We start from the raw sequence: 27,288 nt of genomic DNA, 5'->3' as shown, positions 1-27,288 counted from the left end.
TAATAAATAAGGGTCAAAAATGGCAGTTTTTTTTATTTAAATCGCTACAGGTAAAAATAGGGTAATTATATATATTATTTAGAGTAATCTTATTTTAGTAGATCAGCCAAGGTTTAAAATGGCCCTTTTTGAATTTCAGTCCGATCATTTTTTGCGTCGGAAAATGGCAATATAAGACTAAAATTTTAAAAATAAAAAATGTGCTATAACTTTTGCGAAAATGGCCTTAAGACTTTCATATTGCAATAAAAGTTGAGTCAAACATTCCATATAACGCACAAACAATTTTAAGACGATTCGTCAATTAGTTTAAATTTTATTCAATTTGTTTATCGCAAAGAGCTTTTTTTTGCAATGTTATTGTTCAGAAAATAATAATGACATAGCAATTCTGTGGAAATCACATGCAAGAAGAAAAGTTATGTTTTCAAAGTGTTGAAAAAAATAATTAAAAAGTCGTTTTTATCACTCTGAAAAAAGTTTAGTAAAATAGAGTCATTTTTGGCTTATAAATAATTTGAATAGCTTTGTTAATATTGACTATAGAGTAAATATACTTTAGGATTTAAAAAGCTGGTATTTTTACACGAATTTTCAGAAAAAAACTTTTTGCCTAGGTTAATTCGGCTCAAAGTTAGCCACTTTTATTATTTAATTCGCAGTTACTTTTATATACATCAAATTCTCCTGTAACAGTGTTAGTTACAGGCCCGGACTGGGCCGCCGGCCCACCGGCCCGCGGGCCGGTGCGCCTTTTGCTTTCGTTCATATTCCGTTAAAAATTTAAACGCTTAATTTTTTTTTACTTTACACAAAGATTTGTTTCAGCAAAGAACAATTGAGCATAGTGTGGTTGCAAAATGCAACTCATATCAGGTATCAGATAATCAAAGTCTAGCACACATAGCTCGAAAATGGCATCCAGTGTTTTGTGTTAATAGCTTAGATGCGACGCGCGGCGCCCTCGAAGACCTTCGGGCGTCTTTTGCCTTACTACATAATACATATACATACAGGATTGTTGCGCTCCAGAATCATACATAACGAAGCCAGTAGATACAAAAAATACAACTCATATCAGTTATCAGATAATCAAAGGCCAGCACACATAGCTTGACAATGACATCCTGGGTATTAACTTAATAGCTTAGATACGACGCGGGGACCTCGAAGACATTCGGGCCCTTCCGCCTGACTACATTATACATACAGGATTGTTGCGCCTTGCGCCCTAGAATCATACATAACGAAGCCAGTGAGTACAATAAAATACAACTCGTATCAGATAAAATCAAAGACCAGCATAAATAGTCCGAAAATGGCACCCAGCCACTATATCAATATCCGCTGTTTATATTATAATATGAGGTCATGAGAGCCAGAGTGGCTAATAACTCTGGAACAAGCACTCAAGCTGTGGAAAAATGGCATGGGAATTCCTCTCAATGACGAGACCACATTATACACATAGGGCCGGTTGTTCGAACGCTAATCAACAATGATCATTATCAAATATTTAATTACTGTCACCAACTCTCAATGTCAACTTTGTTTGGGTTGCTGAAAACATAATTGATTACAATTATGAAATTACTTAATCAATTATGTTAATAATTGTTATGTTAATTGATTAACTAATCTCATAATTATAATCAATTATGTTTTCAGCAACCCAATAGAAGTTGACATTGACAGTTTTGGTGACAGTAATTAAATATTTGATAGTGATCATTGTTGATTAGCGTTCGAACAACCGGCCCTTAATGTTTCGCTGATGACCAAATTCTGATTGCTCAGGATCATGACGACTTGCGTTACATGACGTGGAAGTTAATAGAAGAATATAACAAATGGGGCCTCGCAGTCAACATTAAGAAAACTGAAGCCATGTGTATTGGAGGGACAAAGCAGTCCATTACATTAGATGATGGGGTATAAATTAAACACTGTGATGAATACAAGTATCTGGGCATGAAGATAATTCAAGATGAGATACTCGATGCTGCTATAAATGACAGAAACATACAGGGTAGAAAAGCCATATCCATGATGAACGGCATTCTGTGAGACCAAACAATATCTAAAGTGAACAAACAGATCATATACAATACCATACTTAAAAGTGTAAACAAAAGTCTCCACAAGATGGAGACCTTACGAAAATGGTACGGCCATATACAGAAAATGCCAGATGACAGGATCCATAAACGGATTTTGGCATGGACACCACAAGGGAGAAGGGAAAGAACAAAGCCGAGAAGAAGCTGGAGGAAGAGAATTGAAATAGAACTAGAGGAAAGTCCAGGTCTGTGATTAAACAGAGAAGAATGGCGGTTAGGAGTCGGAAGGCGTCGGAGGGCTCTGTAAACCGATAGTAGTATATTATTCTGTAGCAGTAGTTGAAAAATTACCCACACTTTTTAAAAATTTGTTTCCGAGTCTCCAGAGAGTACCAAAGGGTGTAACGGATTAAAAGGGATAGGTACCTACTGAGAAACTGAAGCTATATTTTTGTGGCATCTTAATAAGTTTATTCCAAAGTAAACTTAATATAACGAGCAAAATGAACTAAAGCACAGGATATCAAAAGGTAACCGAAAGGTAGAAAGGTAGTTTAAAAAAATTATTAAAGTCAAAGTACCTATCGAGAAAGACTAAAACCAGAATATACAAAACCATAATAAGAGCAACAGTCATCTACGGATGTGAGGCATGGGTGCTAAACAAAACAAGAAGAAATGATAGAGAGGTGGGAACGGAAGGTACGAAGAGCTATTTTCGGGGGGAAAATACAGAAGACGGTTGGCAAAGAAGAACCAATCAAGAATTAAGGATGCTTTACAACGAACCAAGTATAACAAGATACACAAAGGCACAAAGAATCAGGTGGGCAGGTCATGTCGAGAGAATGGATAGAGCAAGAATGCTAAAGAAGGTACTGCTAAGTACTTAGACCAGTTGGGACAAGGAGACGAGGTAGCCCAATAAAAATATGACAAGAAAAGTTTCAGGACGATATAGGATCGATGGAAATTACAGACCGGAAAGAGAAGGCGAAAAATAGGACACAGTGGAGAACCATAGTGCAGAAATTTTTACATAGAAATTAAATAAGATTAAATATAAGACATTAGTATATACTATCATGTGTATTATGTAAAATTGTTAAGTTGTACTAAAAATTGTAAAGCCCTAGGCCTACAAGGCCTGTAGTGCATATTAAATAAATAAATGAAACTTAATAGTACTTAAAAAATTTACAAGTAATATTCAATGCATTAGGATTTCAAAAAAGTTTAGGAGGGGGGGAGTGGTCGGGCGCCTTAGTTCAGAGATTAGGTTGGCGCCGTTTTTAGAATTTGGGTTGGCGCCTTTTTGATGAGCCAGTCCGGCCCTGGTTAGTTACCATACTACTCCGAAAGGCTTGGCCAATTTTTATGAAATTTTACACGTATATCCTATAGGAGGAGAGGAGGTTTTAATATATTTTTTATACCCATAAGTTATAAGGGGGGTTGCACCCCTGACATTTTTTTAAATTTTTTTGGACAAAATTATCTACCTTAATTTTATATGATGTAGAAATAAAAAATACATACAACCCTTAATTTTCACTCTTTTATCACCAACCCCTATTTGTTAACAGCCATCTATATATTTACATATATAAAATTCTCCTGTCATAGTGTTACTTTCCATACTCCTCCGAGACCGCTTGACCGATTTTTATGTAATTATATATGTATATTCGGTAGGTCTTAGAATCCGTCGTAATCTACTTTTCATATCCCTGAGTGATAAGGGGAGTTCCCCCTAACATTTTGTAATGTTAGGTGGGGATGTGTGTACATAACGTACTCTATAAGACTACGAGTACCTACAAATTAAAAAAATTATGATCAAAATCCATCAACAAGCTCCGGCGATATAAATCGCAGCATATGTTTGCAGAATCAGTTTCATTTTTTCAGTGCACGGATTTTAATAATTCCTCTCCACCGACCACGAATTAATTCCGTTCGGACGCCATTTTCAAAACTTTATTAACCACTCTGTTGTGGTTCAAAGTTTACTCAAACTTTTACACATAAACTCTATATATCTTCAACTTCAAAATAGCTCTAGTTAGGTTGCTTAATTGTTATAAACAAAGTAGCCGTCAATTAAATAGCTAACGTCAATTAAATAGCTAAAAAAAGTAGCTAACTTTGACCGTAATTAACCTAGGCGAAAAATTTTTATTTGAAAATTCGTATAAAAATATGTACCAGTTTTTCAAATCCCATTGTAGTTTTAGCCTACAGTAAATATTAACAAAGCTATTCAAATTGTTTATAAGCCAAAATTGACTCTATTTTAGTAAAATGTTTTCCGAGTGATAAAAATGACTTTTTAATGATTTTTTTTAAATAAGTTGAAAATATGACTATTTTACTTTCACGCTGTTTTCACAGAATTTCTATATCATTATTATTTTCTGAACAATAACATTGCGAAGAAAAGCTCTTTGCGATAAACAAATTGAATAAAATTTAAAATAATTGACCAATCGTCCTAAAATTTTTTGTGCATTGTGTGGACTGTTTGACTCAACTTTTCAGCAATATGAAAGTCTTAAATTCATTTTCGCAAAAGTTATAGCAAATTTTTTATTTTCAAAATTTTAGTTTTATTTTGCAATATCCGAAGCAACAAATGATCGGACCAAAATTCAAAAAGCGCTATTTTAAACCTTGGCTCATCTACTAAAAGAAAAATATTATAAATAAGATATTTAATTACCATATTTTTACCTGTAGCGATTTAAACGAAAAAACTTCCATTTTTGACCCTCATTTGTGAATAATTAAATTTCTCGTCCAAACTGTGACGGGCATTTTTGTATGTATAATGTATTAGGTATATAGTACCCAAAAAACCCATTTGCAACCTGGCTGCTCAAGTGTCCCGAACATGGTATATTTTTGCCTTATTTCCCTGGTGTATTATAGCACCTCCTTTTGCATCGATAGATCACTTACGCTCACAAGCATATTTTATTGGATTAAGAGTAAGAAACTTTGGAATAATTTTTTTATTGTGAATATGTCTGTAGTCTATTATCAGCTGGGGATTAAAACCCCATTTCAAAACAAATTAATAGTCCTTGGGCCCACTATTTAGAAAAAATAATTACCTCTATCATGAAACTTTTTTTATTCAGTTACTCCATTAAAGTCGGACAACTTTTCTAATACGGAAAATTTTCGGGAGAGGGCGTTTAGTAAATATAAAGGTTACTAAATTTTGGTGCGTCCGACAACTGGAGTCAGTGGCGGATCCAGGGGAGGGCGATGGGGGCGATCGGCCCCACTCTCAAACCAAGTTATATATAAAGATTATAAAAAACATTAATTTATTCATTTATTTTTCATAGAAATTTCGCCATTCGGCCTCCCCTCTTGACGATGTTGGATCCTGCTGGATCCGCCAGTGACTGGAGTACCCTTAAAAAATCGTCGGCCAATATTACCAGTAAATTGTAGGTATTTTTATCAAACAATCCTGCAAAACAATCATCATTTATGACTCCATAGTGCGCCCCCCATCGCATGCAGCACAAATAGCCCAGTAAAATAAAACATGTAAAATCAAAATGTAATTCCGTACAGGTTGGAATAATTTTTTTATTAAAGTTTAGGTCAAAACAAAAGATATTTTCAAGAAAGTAAATGATTCATATGAGGGGATCATTGTTTAAATAATTAAAAATTGGTAATTTTTGCACAAAATTTACTTTTTTAACTGCTGCGACAATTCTTGTTTTTATTAAGGATTTTACAATCTTTTTCTGCAAAGATGAACAAACAGTTTTTTATATGAGACTTACCAAATTAAATTTGACCCTTAATTTATTGAAATGATTGTAAATCAAAATTGAAAAATAAATTTCCAAAAAAATATTATTTGCATTATAAATAAGCACTATAAAATATTCTATTTTGCAGAAAAAGTTGCGCTATTATATCACTATAAATTGTCAAAAAAATTGGTTGATAAATATTGCCATTTTTTCATTATAAAAAATTACCATTTTTTTAATTGCAAAAACGCGGTTGTTGCCGGTAGAGTATACAAGTTTTTAAGGTCTCATTTGTTTTGCTTTTATGTATATTTTCGATAAATGTATTGACAAATTTAAATTTTAATTAAACACCCCTTCAAAATGGCGTTTGAAAATTGGTGCAATTTGTTTAAAATTTGTTTTTTTAATAACATCACCGGGATTAAAAATTTTGAAATTATTTTTCGATAATCGTGTTCCTGGTAGTTTTTGACACACTTACAAAAGAAAAAAAATTTCTTGATCCATTTTTTGCCGAGATGGCTTTTCCAAGTTTAAAAATTCATAATTTGTTTATTTATCAATATTAACATTTTAAAATCCGTGAATACATCTATCAACCCTACTACTTAACAATGTCATTTATACATAGAGTTAAAATTTTAGAATATTTTTAAAAAATAATGATTTTCGTAGCGACCTTAACTGAAAACTTTTTGAATGAAGAGTATTGCAGTAGTACTTTGCAATATCTTCGTTAATAATGGACCAATTTCAATGTTTTTTTTTTAGTTTATAGTAGCTTATAAAAATAGCAACATCGAAATGACACCTTCAACAATAATATTCCTCAATTTGTTATAAACAATTTTTTTCAATTTTTTTTTCTCTATATATAATATGTGATAAATAAAAATTTACACAAAGGATTTTTTATAAAAAAAATAAAAAAATAATATTGAATTAGCATTAAAAATTTGCACTTTAAAAAAGTTACAGCCCTTTGAAGTTACAAAATAAAAATCGATTTTTTCAAATATATCGAAAACTATTAGAGATTTTTTAACTAAAATAGACATGTGGCAATCTTATGGCAGGAACATCTTAAAGAAAAATTATAGTGAAATTTGTGCACCCCATAAAAATTTTATGGGGGTTTTGTTCCCTTAAACCCCCCCAAACTTTTGTGTACGTTCCAATTAAATTATTATTGTGGTACCATTAGTTAAATTCAATATTTCTAAAACTTTTTTGGCTCTTAGTATTTTTTCGATCAGGCAGTTTTTATCGAGTTGCGGCTTCTCTTTTAATATGTTAACATAAAAATTTTTTGGGGGTTTTGTTCCTTTAAACCCCCCAAATGTTTGTGTACGTTCCAATTAAACTATTACTGCGATACCATTAGCTAAACACAGTGTTTTTAAAACTTTTTTGCCTCTTTGTATTTTTACGATAAGGCACCTTTTATCGAGATGTGGCTTCTTTTTTAATATGGTTCAAAATATACCTAAAAATGTAAATCATAAATAAATTTTCATATTATTACTAAGTCTCCATAATCGTACTTAACCATATACAAATATGTGGTGGATTTGACAAATATTCAAAATATCTCGATAAAAACTCGACTTTTCGAAAAAGTACATATACAAATATGTGGTGGATTTGACAAATATTCAAAATATCTCGATAAAAACTCGACTTTTCGAAAAAGTACTAAGAGGCAAAAAAGTTTTTAAAACATTGTGTTTAACTAATGGTACTACAATAATAATTAAATTGGAACGTACACAAAAGTTTGGGGGGGTTTAAAGGAACAAAACCCCCATAAAACTTTTATGGGGTGTCTAAAATTCACTATAATTTTTCCCTAAGATACTACTGCCATAAGAATGCCACATGTCCATTTTCAATAAAATATCAGTTTTTGATATATTGAAAAAAATCGATTTTTATTTTGTAACTTCAAAGGGCTGTAACTTTTTTTATGTGCACATTTGTACTAAGGTAAGTTAGGTTCAATCGAACTATTTTTGGTCCCAGAATATGTGATTAAATTTATGACCTGTATTTTTGTTACACCCTGTATATATTTATATAGAGGTTGTCCTCCATTTTTTTATATATATTTTGTATTCACATTATCTTTGCGAGATTTTGCCAATGATTTGTACACAGACAAAAGTTTTTATGATTCATTAACAAAATTTTACTATATTGTTAATTTTTAAAATAAAAATTTGTTTTAATACTCTTGTGATTATCTTTGGCGCCAACTTTTATTTATCACAATATTAGAAAAAAATAATAAAAAAAAATTGTTTATAACAAATTTTAATGATTATTTATGGCAAAAAGGGTCATGCAGATGCTATTATTTTTATATGCTACCTCAAATTAAAAGAAAACATTGAAATTTACCCATTATTAACGGAGATATTGAAAACTACTCCTCCGCCAATTTTCAGACAAAAAGTTTTCATTTAAGGTACTACTAAAATCATAATTTTTCAAAATATTCTACAATTTTTATTATGTGTATAAATCACATTGTTAAGTAGTAAGGCTAATAGATGTACTCACGTACTTTTAAATGTATATTGATAAATAAACACATTATAAATTTTTAAACTGGGAAAAGCTTTCTTGGCCAAAAATGCTCCTAGAAAATTTTTATTCTTTTGTGCATATGTCAAAAATTACCAATAATACGAATATAGAAAAATATTTTCAAAATTTTTAATCCCGGCGATGTTATTAAAAAAAAATAAGTTTTAAACAAATTAAACCAATTTTCAAAGGCCATTTTGGAGGGGTGTTTAATTGAAATTTTGATTTGTCAATACATTTATCGAAAATATACATAAAAGCAAAACAAATGAGACCTTAAAAACTTGTATATTCTATCAGTAACAACCACGTTTTTGCAATTGAAAAAATGGTATTTTTTTATAAACAAATGAAATATCTCATAAACTACTCAATATTTATCAAAACTTTTTTTTGTCAATTTATAGCGATATCACAGCGCAACTTTTTCTGCAAAACAAAATATTTTATAGTGTTTATTTATATTGCAAATAATATTTTTTTGCAAATTTGTTTTTCAATTTTGATTTACAATTATTTAAATAAATGAATGGTCAAATTTAATTTAGTAAGTCTCATATAAAAGACTGTTTCTTCATCTTTGCAGAAAACAATTGCAAAATTATTAATAAAAACACGAATTACCGCAGCAGTTAAAAAAGTAAATTTTGTACAAAAATTACCAATTTTTAATTATTTAAACAATGATCCCCTCATATGAATCATATACTTTCTTGAAAATATCTTTTGTTTGGAATTAAACTTTGATAAAAAATTTATTCCAACCTGTACGGAATTACATTTTGATTTACCTGTATTGTAATTTTATTTGATCGGTCTAAAAGAGTCATAAAATGTATAGCCTTAGAGCTTAGTTTTGCAGGATCGTCTGATAAAAATACTTACAATTAACTGGTTAGATTGTCCGACAAATTTTTAAGGGTACTCCAGTTGTCAGACGCACCAAAGTTTAGAAACCATTTTCCGAAATAGAAAAGTTGTCCGACTTGACATGAATAACTGAATAAAAAAAGTCACATGGGGGAGGTAATAATTTTTGTTTTTAAATGGTAGGCCCAATACCTATAAGCATGTACCACCTAATATGAAATATATTTCCTGTACTAAAGTGTTTTATTATTAGCTGTATAAATGTTAAAAAAGGAAGGATTGTGAGATATTCTATTAGGAGATTATACTAAATTTACAATCAAGATGCAGTAGAAATAAACAAACCAAGACACGTTAAATGCTACTAGGAGCATGCCCGAATCATAATTTACAAACCCGTGTTGAGCTGCCCCCCCCCCCACTTGCAAAAATTAAAAAACAAATAGCCCTGATTTATGAGCTATTTATGAGCTCTCATATTCCGCAAACTAAAAATTTTGAGCTCGTTCCACTGAGCAGGAATTTAATACCCTAGTGGGGGGGGGGGCTGAGTCAGCCCCCCCACTACTTAAAAATAGGAATATTGAATCGGTTTTTGCGGCAGAATTACGAGCTATTTATGAGCTCTTGAAATTATATAGTTTCGATTTTTGAGCTCATCCCCTTCACCCCCAAACAACCCTTTAATTGATTTAACTTAAGAGAAAGATGCTGAGAAAACTTAAAATATATCGTATTGCGGATATAATTCCTATAGCTTATATACTCTAAGAATAAACTATTAAATCAAGGACATTTCGTTTATTGAGCTACAACCCCTTCGCAAGAAAACCACCACCCTATCTTCCCGGCTTAAGAGAAAGTTGTACTTAAAATGCGTTAAACTAATTATTTGGCGACTACATATCATTTAATAATTTATAAGCTTCCAAATTACGCGCATTTAGATCAGTAAATTGCAATTTATTTTGTATAGTGCAGTCACTGAAGGTAAAAATCAACGATTACCTTCAATTTCGGTGAACCTTCATCGATTTTCACGAAAATTGGTCAGTGGTTAGAGGATACGTCAAGAAACAAAGGTGACATGGTACCACCTTGCGCCTTTACCCTGAGGGTGGATACCGCCACTTCTCGGGGGTGAAAATTATTTTATAAAAAATAACTGCACAAATCAATAAAAGAACAAATTAAAAGCAAAATTTATTATATAAAATTAATAAAATAAGTCAATACTTTTTAAGTTATTAAAGATCAAAGATTTTAATTATTTGTGAAAAAAATGCATGTTTTGAAGAGGTTTTTTGTAAATCACTGAAAAACTGTAAGTTTTTACAAAAAAGTTAATAGTAGTTTAATTCGTATAGCTTATATTCTAAGAATAAACTCTAAAATCACGCGCCTTTCGATTATTGAACTACAACCCCTTCGCAAGAAAACCATCCCATATTCCCGGCTTAAGAGAGGGTTGTACTTAAAATAATTTAAATTAATTATTTGTCGACTATATATTTAATAATTTATGAGCTCGCAAAATATACGCATCTCAATTATTGAATTGCCATTTTCTTTCTATAGTGCAGTCACTGAAGGTAAAAATCAACTATGACCTTCGATTTCGGTAAATCTCCATTCATTTTCACGAAAATTGGTGAGCGGATTTTGATACTATCAACTTTTTCTGGATCTTATTTTTGATGGGTATTTCTAAGTACTTTGACAAGTATTTAGTACCTAAGTGTTATAAAATGTATCTTTTTCCCGTTATTTAAGCTTGAACCCTTAGATTTGAACAGTCGCGGAAAAAAATATACATTTAATTACCAATAACTTACTTTAAATTAACATTAAAGGTTTTTCAAGTAAGCAATTTATTATATTTTTCATTAGCTTCAATTTTAGTGATGAAAACTTTTTTGTAAAAACTTACACTTTTTGAGTCATTTATGAAAAATCGTTCTAAAGCATGCATTTTCTTTCCAAAAATTAAAATATTTGATCTTTAATAACTCAAAAAGTATTGATTTATTTTAATCACATTATATAACAAATTTTGCTTACAATTTGTCCCTCGCTCGATTTGTGGGGTTATTTTTAATAAAGTAATTTTCACTCCCGAGAAGGGGTGACATATACCCCAGGCTAAAACCCCAAGTTGTTATTGTCAATTCGTGAAAATAAATGGAGATTTACCGAAATCGAAGGTAATAGTTGATTTTTACCTTCAGTGACTGCACTATAGAAAGAAAATGGCAATTCAATAATTGAGACGCGTATATTTTGCAAGCTAATAAATTATTAAACGATATGTAGTCGCCAAATAATCAATTTAAATTATTTTAAGAACAACTCTCTCTTAAGGCGGGAAAATGGGGTCGTTTTCTTGCGAAGGGGTTGTAGCTATATAATCGAAAGGTGCGTGATTTAACAGTTTATTCTTAGAATATAAGCTATACTAATTAAACTACTATTAACTTTTTTGTAAAAACTTACAGTTTTTCAGTGATTTACAAAAAACCTCTTCAAAACATGCATTTTTTTCACAAATAATTAAAATCTTTGATCTTTAATGACTTAAAAAGTATTGACTTATTTTAATAACTTTATATAATAAATGTTGCTTTTAATTTGTTCTTTTATTTATTTGTGCAGTTATTTTTTATAAAATAATTTTCACCCCCGAGAAGGGGCGGTATCTACCCTCAGGGTAAAGGCGCAAGGTGGTACCATGTCACCTTTGTCTCTTGACGAATCCTCTAACCACTGACCAATTTTCGTGAAAATCGATGAAGGTTCACCGAAATTGAAGGTAATCGTTGATTTTTACCTTCAGTGACTGCACTATACAAAATAAATTGCAATTTACTGATCTAAATGCGCGTAATTTGGAAGCTTATAAATTATTAAATGATATGTAGTCGCCAAATAATTAGTTTAACGCATTTTAAGTACAACTTTCTCTTAAGCCGGGAAGATAGGGTGGTTTTCTTGCGAAGGGGTTGTAGCTCAATAATCGAAATGCCCTTGATTTAATAGTTTATTCTTAGAGTATATAAGCTATAGGAATTATATCCGCAATACGATATATTTTAAGTTTTCTCAGCATCTTTCTCTTAAGTTAAATCAATTAAAGGGTTGTTTGGGGGGTGAAGCGGATGAGTTCAAAAATCGAAACTATATAATTTCAAGAGCTGATAAATATCTCGTAATTCTGCCGCAAAAACCGATTCAATATTCCTATTTTTAAGTAGTGGGGGGGGGCTGACTAGGGTATTAAATTCCTGCTCAGTGGAACGAGCTCAAAATTTTTAGTTTGCGGAATATGAGAGCTCATAAATAGCTCATAAATCAGGGCTATTTGTTTTTTAATTTTTGCAAGTGGGGGGGCCAGCTCAACACGGGTAATTTACAATGTATATGTTACAGTTCAAGTTGATTCTCAGTTAGAGTTGACTATTCCTAGTTCGAGTCAACTCTAACTAAAACGAGCAGTAAAAGTTGATTTGAAAAATTTAATTCAACTTTTACTAGTTTGAGTTGACTATTCAGTAAATGTTGATTATAGGAGTATAATCTCACGTGCTTTTTTGATGACTGTGCGTCTCTTTGTTTTGACCGTTTCAACTACTTATCATGATTTGAACATATAGGCCAGGAAATGAAGCTGACAAAATGGCAAAACCTCGCAATTTTTCCGTCCAGCATCGATTTGTACAAAAAATTTGGGATTGGGCTCATTTTATCCTGTAGTTCATTTTCTATATTGAGCCGTTGTACGCTTTTGGTTTTATACGGGTGATAACTACCCCTAATTGTAAAAAATTATAAAATAACATTTTAAACTTTAATATGGTCAGCATTTGGTTTTATTAGTTAAATAATGATTGTTTTATGCTTTACGGTATAATATCATAATATTTCAACTCTTAAAACCACCCTTGTTGGAGCTATATATAAAAAATTTATTTATCCTAAAATAATGGTTTCGGCTTACATCGATTTGCATAAAAATTTGGGATTAGGATCATCTTACCCTGTACTTCATATTCTATATCATGCTCAAGGGCGTTGATTATTTTTAGGGGTCTAAACTACCCATTATTGTCAAAAATTATATAAAAACATTGTAAACTTTAATATGGGCAAAATTTGGTTTTGATTAGTTAAATAATGATTGTTTTATGCTTTAGGATAGATCATAATATTTCAACCCTTAAAAATCACCCTTAGTAAAAGTGCAATGTTTATAAGTAATTTAATACATCTATTAAATATACCTATTTAATAGATCTATACAGCAAAAAAATAGAATAACGTATAAAAACATTTATTTTGGTGGGTAGTTAGGGGGTTGTTTTCACTGATTTTTTCGTAGAAAAAAGTAGGTACCGACCTTATTTTGATCATAACTCACTCAATTTTTATGCAAGAATCTTTTTTTTTTGAAAAGTCTAATTGTATACTTGAAAAAATATTCTGTACGTTTTCCTCGAAAAATGCAAGTTTTTCCGTTATTTGGCTTTGAATATTTCAAATTATGCATTTGACGAAAAAAGCTAACCTTTAACATGCCGTATTTCAGTTTGTATTGGTTGTAGAAAAATTACAAAAAAAAAAAGGATTTTGTTTGCGTTTCTAAAAGATACAATTTTTAAACCTACAGTTTTTTGGAGTGATTCTCAAAAAAACCCTCTAAAAAGTTGATTTTTTCGTCGAAAAACTGTTATTTTCAACCGCGAATAACTCGAAAAATATTAGTTTTACGAAGAAAACGTAAAGAATATTTTTTTCTTAGAATTACATTTTCCATCGATTTCCATAATTAAAATGTAATAAAAAAAATTCCTGAACCCAAGATGGGTGGCAACAAGGTTTTAGCGGCATGATACAGATAGAAAATGATCCTTGGGCTATTCCCTACCATCTGTGAAAATTTCAAGTAAATCCATGCTGGACGAAAAAATTGCGAGCCAAAATGCTGCATTTCCTGGCCTAATATCCAGTAACATTATTTAATTTCTAGAATCGGTTATCTGTGTGAATCAACTCTTACTAAATGGCATTGGGAAGAGTATACTTTAACTAGTTGTAGTCTACTTCTACTATTAAATGTTGAATAAAAATCTTCATGGACTTCATTAAATTCGAGGGTCCGAGAAGTTAGCCACATTAGATTTTCATAGAACGTTGAATTGAAGTTTGACAGTGTTGCCATGTGATTATATTGTATATAATGTATAATATGTTGCACGCTTCAACAAATATACAGAGAAAGCTTCAAAAACTACCTTTTTACATTATTCTATGGATTTTGATATTTTGATATTTTTTAATTTATGTAAAACACGAACGAATAAATATTTGTTGTTTGTTTTGATATTCATTGCAGTTAATTACTAGAAACTTTTTTGTGGCAATTGCCCTGATAGATTCCTGGAAAGATTTGGCAATAGAGTCAGAACGTTTAAAGTTGCGTTTGCCAGATTGCACAGATGTTCCGCAGATATACATTTTATGACGTTCTTTTTATTATTATAAATATTTCTTTTTACTATTTTATTATTTGGAATGAATGTACATGAATACTGAAATGCCCTTAGTTACTGAAAAGTGTTCACTTCGTGAGTTCGCTATTTTTGTATTTATTTTGTATTTTGTTAAATAATAAAATGCCTACTATTGTAGCACGTGAAAGACTTATAGTCCTTTTACCCATATAAATATCAATAACTTCCATTTTAGAGAAATTATTTTTGCTAATAGTACTGTGGACTTATATATCTGTATTTTCAGTTGCATATATTCTGGAGCCTGTTATTATCACAGCTTTTTAATATTTCTGTGGACTTGTATACATGTGTTTTCAGTTGCATATATTCTGGAGTCTGTTATTATTTACATTATATTCAGGGCCGGTTGTTCGAACGCTAATCAACAATGATCATTATCAAATATTTAATTACTGTCACCAACTGTCAATGTCAACTTTGATTGGGTTGTTGAAATCATAATTATTGATTACAATTATGAAATTACTTAATCAATTATGTTAATAATTGTTATGTTAATTGATTTACTAATCTCATAATTATAATCAATTATGTTTTCAGCAACCCAATAAAAGTTGACATTGACAGTTGGTGACAGTAATTAAATATTTGATAGCGATCAATGTTGATTAGCATTTGAACAACCGGCCCTTAATATTTCTGTCTTTAATCAATGTTAAGTAAAATCTTAAGCAGCAGAATTTTACTTATTTTACACTTTTTAACTTTATTATTGATACTAAAATCTTGTTATTTCGACATAATTAGAGAAATTTAAAAATTTTTCTCGTTATTTTTTCTACATAGTTAATGTTTTCCATGTTAATAAATAAATTAATAAAAATATATCACATGCTCTTTTTCGATTTATTTTAAGAACACATGGCAACACTGTCATGCCTTCATTTCCTTATATCTGTAGCTAACTTCTCGGACCCTCCAATTTAATGTTGCCCATCTTCATATTATATTTATAATCAACTTTTACTGAAACCAGCCGTTTGAGTTGACTCGAACTAGGAATAGTTTACTCCAACTGGATAATCACTTGAACTGTAACATACATATACATTTTAAGTCCCAAATCATGATTTCCAAAGTTTATACTAGTGATGTAACGAATATTCGTATTCGCACTCGCGAATATTCACATATTTTTGCATATTCGCATTCGCGAAATTTGTGCGAGTGTTTTGCGAATATGAATATCAGAAAAAAATAATTTTAAGCTAAGGTTAGGTTAATAAAATCAAAATCTGTAAAAATAGCAAGCTGAAAATTTGTTAATAGCTTAACGGTGTCTAGTCGGACAAACTTTGATGTACGGGAACACTCGAACAGGGGAAGTTTTAATTCATGAACGTGATTTTAATTGTTGAACGTGTCATCCTGACAGGTTTATGATTCTGAAAATTAGCAGGTTGTTTTTAAGTTTATTAAAGAGCAAACTTTATAAAATATATGAAAAAATGTTTTTCCGACAAATATGTGGGGCATTTTAATAAGTCCGAAACATATATGTTCTACTGTCAACTGACAGGAATTATGTTGGTAGTAAATAGCAGTCTGATTTTTGCATGAGAGTTTATTAAAAGGGTAACAAATCAACTGGACGTTCTGTCCGACAAAATACATGGGACGTTTTCGTAGTCTGACGTTCAGAATCTGTAACCTGTTCCACAATTAAAACTTCCCCTGTTCCAGTGTTTCCGTACATTAAAGTTTGTCTGACTAGACACCGTTAAGCTATTAACAAATTTTTAGCTTGCTATTAATCAACTTTTTTTTGGTACGCGGGATCCAAGCCTATATGTAATAAAGCTTAAGATTTAGATTGATTTACACTAAATATCAACTAACTTTTCATTATAAATTTAGGAAACATTCCAAAAATGGAGAGAAATTTAAAAAAAATTGAATATTCGCATTCGCGAATGTCGGTGGCAGATATTCGCATTCGTATTCGCGAATGTTAAAAAAATGACATTCGTTACATCACTAGTTTATACATTGTAGTTTATGATTCGACAGTGCTCCTAATAGTAGCATTTAACGTATCTTGGTTTGTTTATTTCTACTGCATCTTGATTGTAAATTTAGTAGTTATTTATATTTCTACCTTCATTTTCTCTCGTGTTTATAAAATATGTATTATATTAGACACATTAAACAGAAATAAAGATAGGAAATTGACAACTATTTTAAAATTAATATTATTACTAAACGGTAAGCAAAAATAAATGAATTCTTCATGTCTTTTACTATACTAAATATTGAACTTTTTAGCACTCAATATTGACTTTTTAATGATAACTGCATAAACGTGACCATGCAATACGAGAAGTTTGTATAGCATACCCATGACTGGCCTTTTGGCGATGCCAGTGCCATTAACTTAGCAAAAAAAAAAGTATAGCATACCCAAATTTATGGGTATCGCATGTCGGTCGGGTTATTAACCAGACTAAATTTGAGGCATATCTTTATAAAACATAACTAAACCTTTTATTTATATCTACCATATTCTATATTCTAGTCCGGAATACTTCATATTTATAATTATGAATACTGGATTATAATGAAATAGTGGTTGATCACCAAAAAAAGTGCAGTAAATGAAATGTAAGAAGATGTATCATATTGTATGCATCGGTATCGGTACATTTTTTGAAAGACTGTGAGTCCCGTCAGCACGGGCGCCCATATAAAAAATTTTAGGGGGGGGGGGCAGATGTGAAGATGTTGCACAATTGCACATTACTTTGGATAACCATTTATAGTTTAAAGCACCCGAAAAGATAGGGGGTCCACGGCCCCCCTGCCCATGGGTATGGGCGCCCGTGCCCGTCAGCACTGTATTTTATGTACCTAATGTGGTTTTGGGCAGGTCAAATGCCAGTTAAAAGTGCCGCAGAATTAATCAATTTAGAAAAAGTCTCAGTGATACACAAGTTTACCGATATTTGGGGGATGTCGTTTCTTGGAAACTCTTACAAGGAATAGCTATTTGTATAACAAGGGAGGAAAGTGCTACTTTTCCTCCCGAGAATGAAGTTTACTGCCCGACGCGTAGCGGAGGGCAGTAATCATTCAAGGGAGGAAAAGGCACTTTACTCCCATGTTATACATATGGTTTTTCCACCTTCCTCAAATAACAAGTCATGTTTTCATTCTTACTTAATTTATTTATGTAACTAACCAACAAAATTTATTAGAACTAAAACTAACAAGTACGTACAATATAACTGTCAACTGTCAAATAAAAGTCAAATTAATAATGTAAACATTGTTAAATCAAAATAACAATTTACTGTTTTTTACCATTCTGCAAAATACAGAGTGTTTTATAAATAAACGTTAAAATGTATAGAAACTTACGTAATAGAAAATAGATATTGTACAGGGCGTCAATAAGTTACATTTCATGAATGAAATACCATGACGTCACTTTTACTTTTCCTCCCTAGGGAGGAAAAATATTTTCCTCCCTAGGGAGGAAAAGTACAACTTTGCTCCCTACAATCAGGTCCGGAAAAGTATACTTTCGGTAGAGGTAGGTGGAAAAAGTACTTTTCACACTTATTATTGCAGATGGAAAAGGACACACTGTTCAGATAGAAGAAAGTGTTATAACAAAAAGAAAATATAACCGTGTTAGAATGATAAAAGAACCATGGGTTTTGGGAATGTATGATTTAGTTTTAAAAAAGGGCGTACATAACATAAGTATTTAAAAAGTAAAAATTAGTGGAAATAATTAACAAACACGCCTGGGAAGATATCAGATATCTACTGAAATATGAACAGACCAGTAGAAAAGTTATTCTAACTGAAAACAAAATTAGGCTATACATATTCATAAAACTGTGAATCATAGTATATATTTTAAGGATTCACCAATAGGTGTCTATACAAATCAGACAGAAGGGTATACATATCCGTAGGAGCAAGACACCCACTAATATATTTTATCTTAATTAGTTTTGTTTAGGTTATTGGGTTAGGTTAGGTGAAATATATGAAGGGTCTAGATTCAAAACCGGACATTTCCACTTTTTGGTCAAAATTAGTTGAATACACCTCTGTAATCTGTGATTAAAGATCCATATATTAACAATCTGATAAAGAGCAAAATGACAGTTCCTAGTAGTAATTCAGTGTGAAAGAATTCGTTCAGATGCAAAAGTCGACTTTTCTTCCAATTTGAGATAGGGAAAAGTGAAGTTGTAAATTGTTTTTTTTTAGTTTACTCAGAATGACATAAAGTGGAAATGTCCGGTTTTGAATCTAGACCCCTCATATAGAAATAGTTTAAAATAATGTGTAATTTCATATTTTTCAAAAAAAATTTTCTAAAAGCACGTGACTAATAACCCGACCAGAACAATGATCTCACAATCGATCTTTAAAAAATGTATGCATATAAGTAGTATTAGATACAATTACCCCAGTGTAAGGGCTTTCCATAAAAATGAGACGTGCAGAACAAATCTTAATATCTATGTACCTTGCTTTAATTCTGTATGTCGTAAATATCAACAGAAGCCAAGATTTCTATATCTATAAAGTACTTCATGCCTGTTGACAGTGTCTATATACCATCCAAAGCTCTTTTGGAACGACCGTGTCGTTCAAATTTTACGAAGATATCCCTCGTTTCACACGCTAAGAATTTGAACGCACGATGACATTCCAATAGTGGTCCGAGCAATCCCATGATAACTTTCACATTATACCGTTCGGGAAGTCGCCGTGTAATGTGAAAGTTACCATGGGATTGCTTGAGCCACCATTGGAATGTTATCGTGCGTTCTAGCGACCGCACGTTCAAAATTATTAGTGTGTGAAACTGCGCTAACAGTATCATATGCCTGTTGATAAATATATTTTGTTGTATTTTCTTATATGCTGCAGCTATTTAATTATTTTACTGATTTTAAGTCTCATTATTAATGAAAAACCCTGTACTAAATAAAAGTTTGTACCATCCTTGAGACCACAGTCCGTCATAGTCGCAAGAATCCCCATAAAATATTTTAAACTATAGGATAAAGTAAAGTGACTTACAGTTGACGTATTGGGCTGCCACTGGGGTCGCCCTCCTGGGCCTGTCATGGTCATCGGCGGCATGGGCCCTCCTGGACCTAGGCTACTATTGGGCGGTGGTCCACGCAATCCTGGGCCATAGTTCCCTGGACCCAAAGGGCCCATAGAAGGCCCTCTCGGCGGGTTCATTCTGTTCATTGCTGCAGGAGGTCCTACGTCAGAAGAATATATTACTTGAATGTCCAATATTATTGAATACTAACAAACAGACATGCCAGTGGTGTGTAAGAATGAACATTTACCAAATTTATGTATACTGGAATCGGATGATTTTGTGTTACAACAAATTTACAGAAAATTTTAATTTCAAAGAATTCAACAAATGTCCGATATTTAAACTTAACAAAGCAGATAAAGAAAAAAGACAGACAAATAAGTAAAGCACATAAATAACAAAATGTGAAGAAGTTAAAAAACTGGCAAAACAAAGATGGACAAGCCAAATGAAAAATACATGAATAAAGGAAAAGGTAGAAAGAGACTACAGAAAGAAACGGAATAAATGGAACAAATAAGGGCGAAGATAAAAAAATCTGACAAAATAGGAAAAAATAAGTAGGCATAAGAGGAAAAAAGAAAAGCTAAAAAAAGAAGAAATAATGTGTGAAGTCAATTAATTAGGTAGAACTACAAACAGAATTCGTAGATAAATTGGATATAATGATGTAAGAGGAAATCAAAGTTTCATACAGCACTCAGGAAATTATAATTAGTGTTTCTTGCCTTTGAAAAGATGAAAGAATATGTTGAATGAATCAATTCACCGTATGAGGCCCTCAGAGCAACAGTGACCTAAGCCACAAAGTGAGCATTTTTAGATTGTCAATAAAAGCAGCAACATTAAATCTTCGGATTAACAGGGGCCTACACAACCTACTCAATATTTGGCTACGGCTACTCATAAACTTAATGGAAATAGGAATACAAAGATTGAATTTATCCCAAAACTTCGTTTTTGGACTTAGGCCACCGTTGCTGTGATAGTCTCAATTTACAATTATGGACAATGGCTATAATTATACTACTTTATTTAATTTCCTTCTTCTCTGACCATTTTTTTACGAAAACCATCCGTTTCCAGAATGTTTACCACATATAAATGAAAACATTCACAATGCGATACATAAAATTATATATGGGACATTTACATTGCACATGTGAAACGTAATTTAGCTCTCCTTTCCAAATGAACTTCAACAAATGATTACCTATACTTCAAAATATTTCCTAGATAACTAGCAAAAGCTAAAAAATGGCAGATTAAAAATAATACAAATGATAAAAATACTTTTATGGTACTGAACCAAATGACAAAAAAGAAAAAATTGTTACTACAAACATGCTGGTCATACATAAACGAGTAATGTTAAAAACTATAAAACAAGCAAAAACAAGAAATTCTTTAAGCTAAACAGATATGGCCAATTCAAATCGAAATAAAACCTTACCTACTACAACAAAACTAATTGAGCGGCTTGAAGATAGTATTCTATGTATAATTTGAAGTGTGATGTGAGAAGAGATGAATTGGATATAATACAGACCTGGTAGATAGATAAAGAGAAATCATACAGGAAAAATGGGAGAATGAACCTAAGGAAACTTATCTACACTCCTGATAAAAAAATGCGGACACCTTAAAAATGGGTCATTTTTGATGCCTCGAATTTCCTAAACCTGTTGTCCGATTTAATTGATTTTTTTAATATATCGTCGCCTTAATACTATAAATTGATAACTCGAAATTAGTAGTTTTGAGATAAACGAGTTTAAATATTTTAAAGATATTTGTGCTGCTACCATGATGTTAAATACGGAATTCACTCTGCAGCTCTAAAATACTGTTCCTTAACTTTTTGGCAACTGATCTATTTAGGAATATGGTGTAAACTTGTTTTCCAATATGGAAAAAAACATGAAAAATTAAAGTTATCAACTTTTAGCACTACCATAATGTTAACATTTGATAATGTCGCATGTTGTGCTAAGTCGCATATAAGTGAACTTTTTAACACAACTAATATTTTAAACATTATTTTGTTGAAAATTAGCCCTGCCATGGGGTTTGCCAGATCTGCTAACAATTCTCGAATTCTTGCATTAAAATGAACCGAATAAACAGATAGCAATATTATGTGGTAAGTTCAATGGTTTCAGAGAAACACGTGCTAAAACTAGATAACTGGAGTTATCTAGTTATAGCATTCAGTGTATGTCGTATTCACGATTATTTCGATTAAATAATAGCTTGATAACTTATCTTGTCAAGTTTTAGCACTGACTATTAGTGGCATTTGAGTTTTATCAACTTTCTTCAATCATAAATAAATACTTAACCTGTTTGAAGTGAGCTATCAAGTTTTTACACAATATGGAGGCAAATAAAAACATCTTGTGAACTAGTTATCTCAAAAACGTCAATTTTGGAGTTATCAAGTTATAGTACTAAGGCGACGATATTATAGCCGTATTCTTTAACAATATTGCTGTAATAATATTGTTGCTATACAGGTAAATTGTCATTGTATACCGGGTGTACCAATCAAACTGTGATTTTTTCTCAAAGTTCGACACACCCTGTGAAATATTCTAGAATTTATAAAATACTGAAATTAAAATCCAACTAAAGCCTCAGGTTTTCTTGACATTCTGTTTTTTTTGTTCATTCACTTATGTTGGATAATAAAAAAGTTAGGTACTTTAACAACTAGCCATGTTTTCCATCAATACAGGGTGTTTTTAAATGGGTATGACAAACTTTAAGGGGGTAATTCTGCATGAAAAAATAATGACAGTTTACTTGATAATTACTTTTCATGATAAACGTAATGTTCGCAAATGCTTCGTTTCCGAGATACGGGGTGTTGAAATTTTTCTTACAAACTGACGATTTATGTACTGCTCTAAAACCGGTTGAGATATACAAATGAAATTTGGTGGGTTTTAAGAGATAGTTATTGCGTATTTTTTGACAAACAATTAAGAATTTTATATTCACCATTAGCGCGCATACGGGTAATATGACCAGTACGTTTAATGTTCTGAAATTTTTTAAGAAAAAATAAGTACGCCACTGAGATATTTCAAAATAAAAAAACATTTTTGCATTCCTCGTTCAATCTACAACAAAAAATATTTATTGCCTTTTTTCATATGAGGCGCCGTTTTTATGCAAAAAAAACATCTTAACGCTTACAAAGTATTCGAGGTAGTTTCCATATGAAGAGCTCAAGAATAAAAGGATGAGGGTCCATTATTTGTCATTATGGAGATAATACTAATTTCTTGTACTTTATCCCATGTAAAATATTGTATGGTATCTAACTAAGCAATATAGATGACGGTGTACAAGCCATTCAGCTTTGAAAAATAGGTCTTCTTGGCTAAAAGAATGAAGGTGCTACAAACGCAGGCTAAAAGGATGACAGTCCGCCTACTTCAGATTTCTGACCACAGAGATCTCTGCTAATAGATTTGTTTGTTGCCCAGAGGTTTGTAAACGTACATACCTGTGCTTATAGCTTTCTGTTATTTTGGTGTAGGTTGATGTTATTACATTTTTAAAGTCCTGTGCTGTTTAAAATGTCTGACAACGAATATTTTGCAGCAATTGAAAATTGTTCAAGGAAAAGAAAAAGTTTTGGTCGCATTCAAGATGTAATGAAAAAATTGAGGTTGAGACTTGATAAAATAACAATGTTTTTTCCAGTCAGAGGCCACTCGTACCTCGAGTGTGAAAGGAACATGGGCTTAATCAATCAAAAATCTGTAGTTGAAACCCCTTCGAAGTGGAACGAAATTATTGAACACTCCAGATCCAAACCAACACCATTTAGAGTTATTTCTTGCGAGAACCAGGAAATATTTAAGTCATAGACTAAGTTTCTTTCTCCTTTGTATACAAAAAGTTGTCTTTTCAAAACACGACCTGTACGACAACTAAGCATCGTTTCTCATCACCCTCGAATGATGTTACATCGTCAAACTGTTAATGGCCTAAATGAAGAAAGTATTGTTACTAAGCCTAAGAGGAAACAAATTTCGCTACCTGAAGGCTGTTTTCACCTACCAGAGCTAGCATATTGTGGACTTTTACCTTTAAATAAAGCAAAATTCGATGATATTCAACATTTGAAAAAATTTTGCTCTGTAAAGTCTCAAGCATATTTTGACGCACTACCACATGCTTAAAGCGTTTATTTTTCATTGTATATTATCTATAGCTATTTGCAATATAAACTATTTGTAATATAGACTACTTTATCTGTATTTTTAGTTTCATTTTAAGACACGTTAATGGACCCTCATCCATTTAGCTTGAGATTTTATGACATCAAAAGATAAATAAATTTATATTTATAGTAATTTGTAAATTGATAACACAAAAACATAACCTATACATTCCCTGTAAGTTATTGAATGATTTAGTAACCAAAATCAAGTGCCCTTTCTGTTAATTATTTTTATATCTAGTTTTAAATCTTAAAAACTTATTATCTCAAAACTTGTCTTTTTGGACCCTCATCCTTTTATTCTTGAGCTCTTCATATGCATAGAAACTTATTTCAAATACTTCGTAAACGTTAAGATGTTTTATTTTTTGCATAAAAACGGCGCCTCATATGATTTTTAATTTGAAATATCTCAGTAACGTACTAATTTTTTCTTTAAAAAATTCAGACCATTACCCGTACGGGTCATATCCGTATGCGCGCCAATGGTGAATATAAAATTCTTAGTTGTATGTCAAAAAATGTGCAATAACTACCTCTTAAACCCAAAATTTCATTTGCATATCTCAACCGGTTTTAGAGCATACATAAATCGTCAGTTTGTAAGAAACATTTATCGGCAACGAAGCATTTGCGAACATACGTTTATAAAGCAAACTCTCATTATTGTTTCGTGCACAATTACCCCTTAAAGTTTGTCATAGTTATTTAAAAACACCCTGTATTGATGAAAAACATGGCTAGTTGTTAAAGTAGGTACCTAACTTTTTTATTATCCAACCTAAGCGAATGAATCAAAAAACAGGATGTTAAGAAAACCTGAGGTTACAGTAGTTGGGTTTTAATTTGAGTATTTTATAAATGCTAGAATATTCCACAGGGTGTGGCGAACTTTGAGAAAAAAACACAGTTTGATTGGTACACCCGGTATACAATGACAATTATTTACCTGTCTAGCAACAAAATTACTACAGCGATATTGTTAAAGAATAAGGCTATAACATATTAAAAGATCACTTAAATTGGACAATAGGTTTAGGAAATTCGAGACATCAAAAATGACCCATTTTTAAGGTGTCCGGATTTTTTTGACCAGGAGTGTAGTTCGAAATTGCAGAGCTGCGAAAAACCATATATATCGTTTTTAAATGTATGGCCAGAATAAGCCACTTTTCTTCGCTTAAATGTTTTCAATAGTTCCTTATCTTTACGTATTATTTCCCAATTCACAAATCTCAAAAGAATCCAAGCGGTTCTTGCCTTTAATGTCCATCCCTCAACTTCGTACATCAAGCATCCCAAGTACTTAAATCTCTTTACACTTTCTATGTCCTGATTTACTATCCGTACTCTGACATTGTCTATAGTCATAGTCTATACCACGTGTGCTGATGACCATGAATTTTGTTTTCTTTATATTTACTTTAAAACCATAGTTTTGACTTATGTTATTGACTTCATTTATTAGGAACTGTAAACTCTTTCTCATCATTGACAAGGAGGACCGTGTCGTCAGAATTTCGGATGTTATAGTATTCCATTCCCCTTTATTACAATTTCTACATCTTCTAAGACCTCTTGGAAAATGGATTCAGAATATAAATTGAACAGGAGTGACGACAATATACACCCCAGTCTGACTCCTTTGAAAATTTAAATATCCGATGTTGTCATATGGTCCTCATTTTCTATATTGATCTTACACATATTTGTGAAGATACGTCCTTATCAGTTGATGTTTGAAATGCGAAACTCTGTATTTATATTGTTTTGATCGATTCAGTTTCTGAATCTAAAATGTAAAATTCTGACCATACAGACGGGATTTGTCGAAACAGAAGGCAACATAGCAACCAGAAAATTAGGTGGATGATGAAAAGGAAGTATTGGGTACCTTCTAAGCCTAATCTTTAGCATCATATATTGGTTGAACAACCTCATAAAAAGATAACTTCATAATGGGCCATAAACTAGATGGAAAATTTTTTATTTTAGTGTGTCAGAATATCTAATAGAAAATATTTCAGAATGTCTAATAGAAAACCAGAAATAAACGATTGTCATTGTAGATCCCGTTCAACTATTAGGCTTGTGGATTGGTTTTGATGTTACCAAACGACGTAAAATTAACCACTAATATTAAGTTCCATCCCTATTTCACTTTAGAAATAAGCTACAAAATCTGTTACTCCTCTTATTTTGATGAACGCTGTTATCTTACATACAAGAAATCATCTTGTTAGAGGTGTTGAATAGTTCTATTAGACTTGTTTCATGCTAAAGATACAGAACGTGTGGTGTGAACACAGAAAGCTAGTATCGCAAAGCAAGTACTAGAGATAACTGAAAGTACTCTAGTACTCGCTATTTTTGATCTGGAAGTTAATAAATTTAACCAAATACTATCCCAAACAAAACACCGTGACAAACTAGTAAAGACACAACGATAGAATCTGTCAAAAGTTCGTTTAAAATTTTTTTGACGTAGTAACTATGAACAAATTGTCAGATGACTGAGTGTATTGTTGTGTCATTAAAACTAGTGTTTACAAAAACAAAATCTACTGATACAGTACGAACATCCAAGATAATATATTATGTAGTTGTAAACGACGAATTTAATAATTTTGGTTAATTGGCAGTCTGCTTTGATTTTTTTTGCTTGAATGTTTGTACATCTAATATCTACCTAGCTGCGATACTGGTTGTTCCTATTCGCACCACGATTCTCATAATATCTATCGCGTCTTTACAATGTGTAGCATGATAAAATATTATACACATATTAGGACTTTACCGATAGAATTGAAAAACCTGATTGGTTGTGCAAGCAATTTATTTTGAGATAAGATACATTTGTTTATCAATTATAACATGTTGATTCATACCAAAATAGGCGCGCGAGATTGATTGATTTGCCGCAGTATTGCGAATAGAATAATAGAAGGGAGCGCACAAAACTAGCGACGAATGAGCTGTGAATGCGTGCGCACAGCGTGCTGTGCTTCGTTATCGTTATAATTAATATACACATGTAAGTATTACAGGATAGGCGTGATAGAGTTCGGTGTAGCCCTAGTACGCATGTACAGTTCAA

General features: G+C 31.7%; 1 protein-coding gene across 5 annotated transcripts in view; it reads right to left on the bottom strand.

The window, feature by feature from the left end:
- LOC126893264 (single-stranded DNA-binding protein 3) overlaps positions 1-27,288 on the bottom strand; it is a 180,653-nt gene that overhangs the window by 41,077 nt on the left and 112,288 nt on the right. For all 5 annotated transcript variants that reach the window (XM_050663273.1, XM_050663270.1, XM_050663269.1 and 2 more), the window contains one exon: positions 19,921-20,111. In XM_050663273.1, the coding sequence (XP_050519230.1) occupies positions 19,921-20,111 (191 nt within the window). The remainder of the gene's footprint in view (positions 1-19,920; positions 20,112-27,288) is intronic.

This window comes from Diabrotica virgifera, chromosome 10 (genome assembly GCF_917563875.1).
Source record: "Diabrotica virgifera virgifera chromosome 10, PGI_DIABVI_V3a".
Lineage (NCBI taxonomy): Eukaryota > Metazoa > Arthropoda > Insecta > Coleoptera > Chrysomelidae > Diabrotica > Diabrotica virgifera.
Note: the sequence above shows the minus strand (reverse complement) of the source record. Positions and strands in the feature narration are given on the sequence as shown.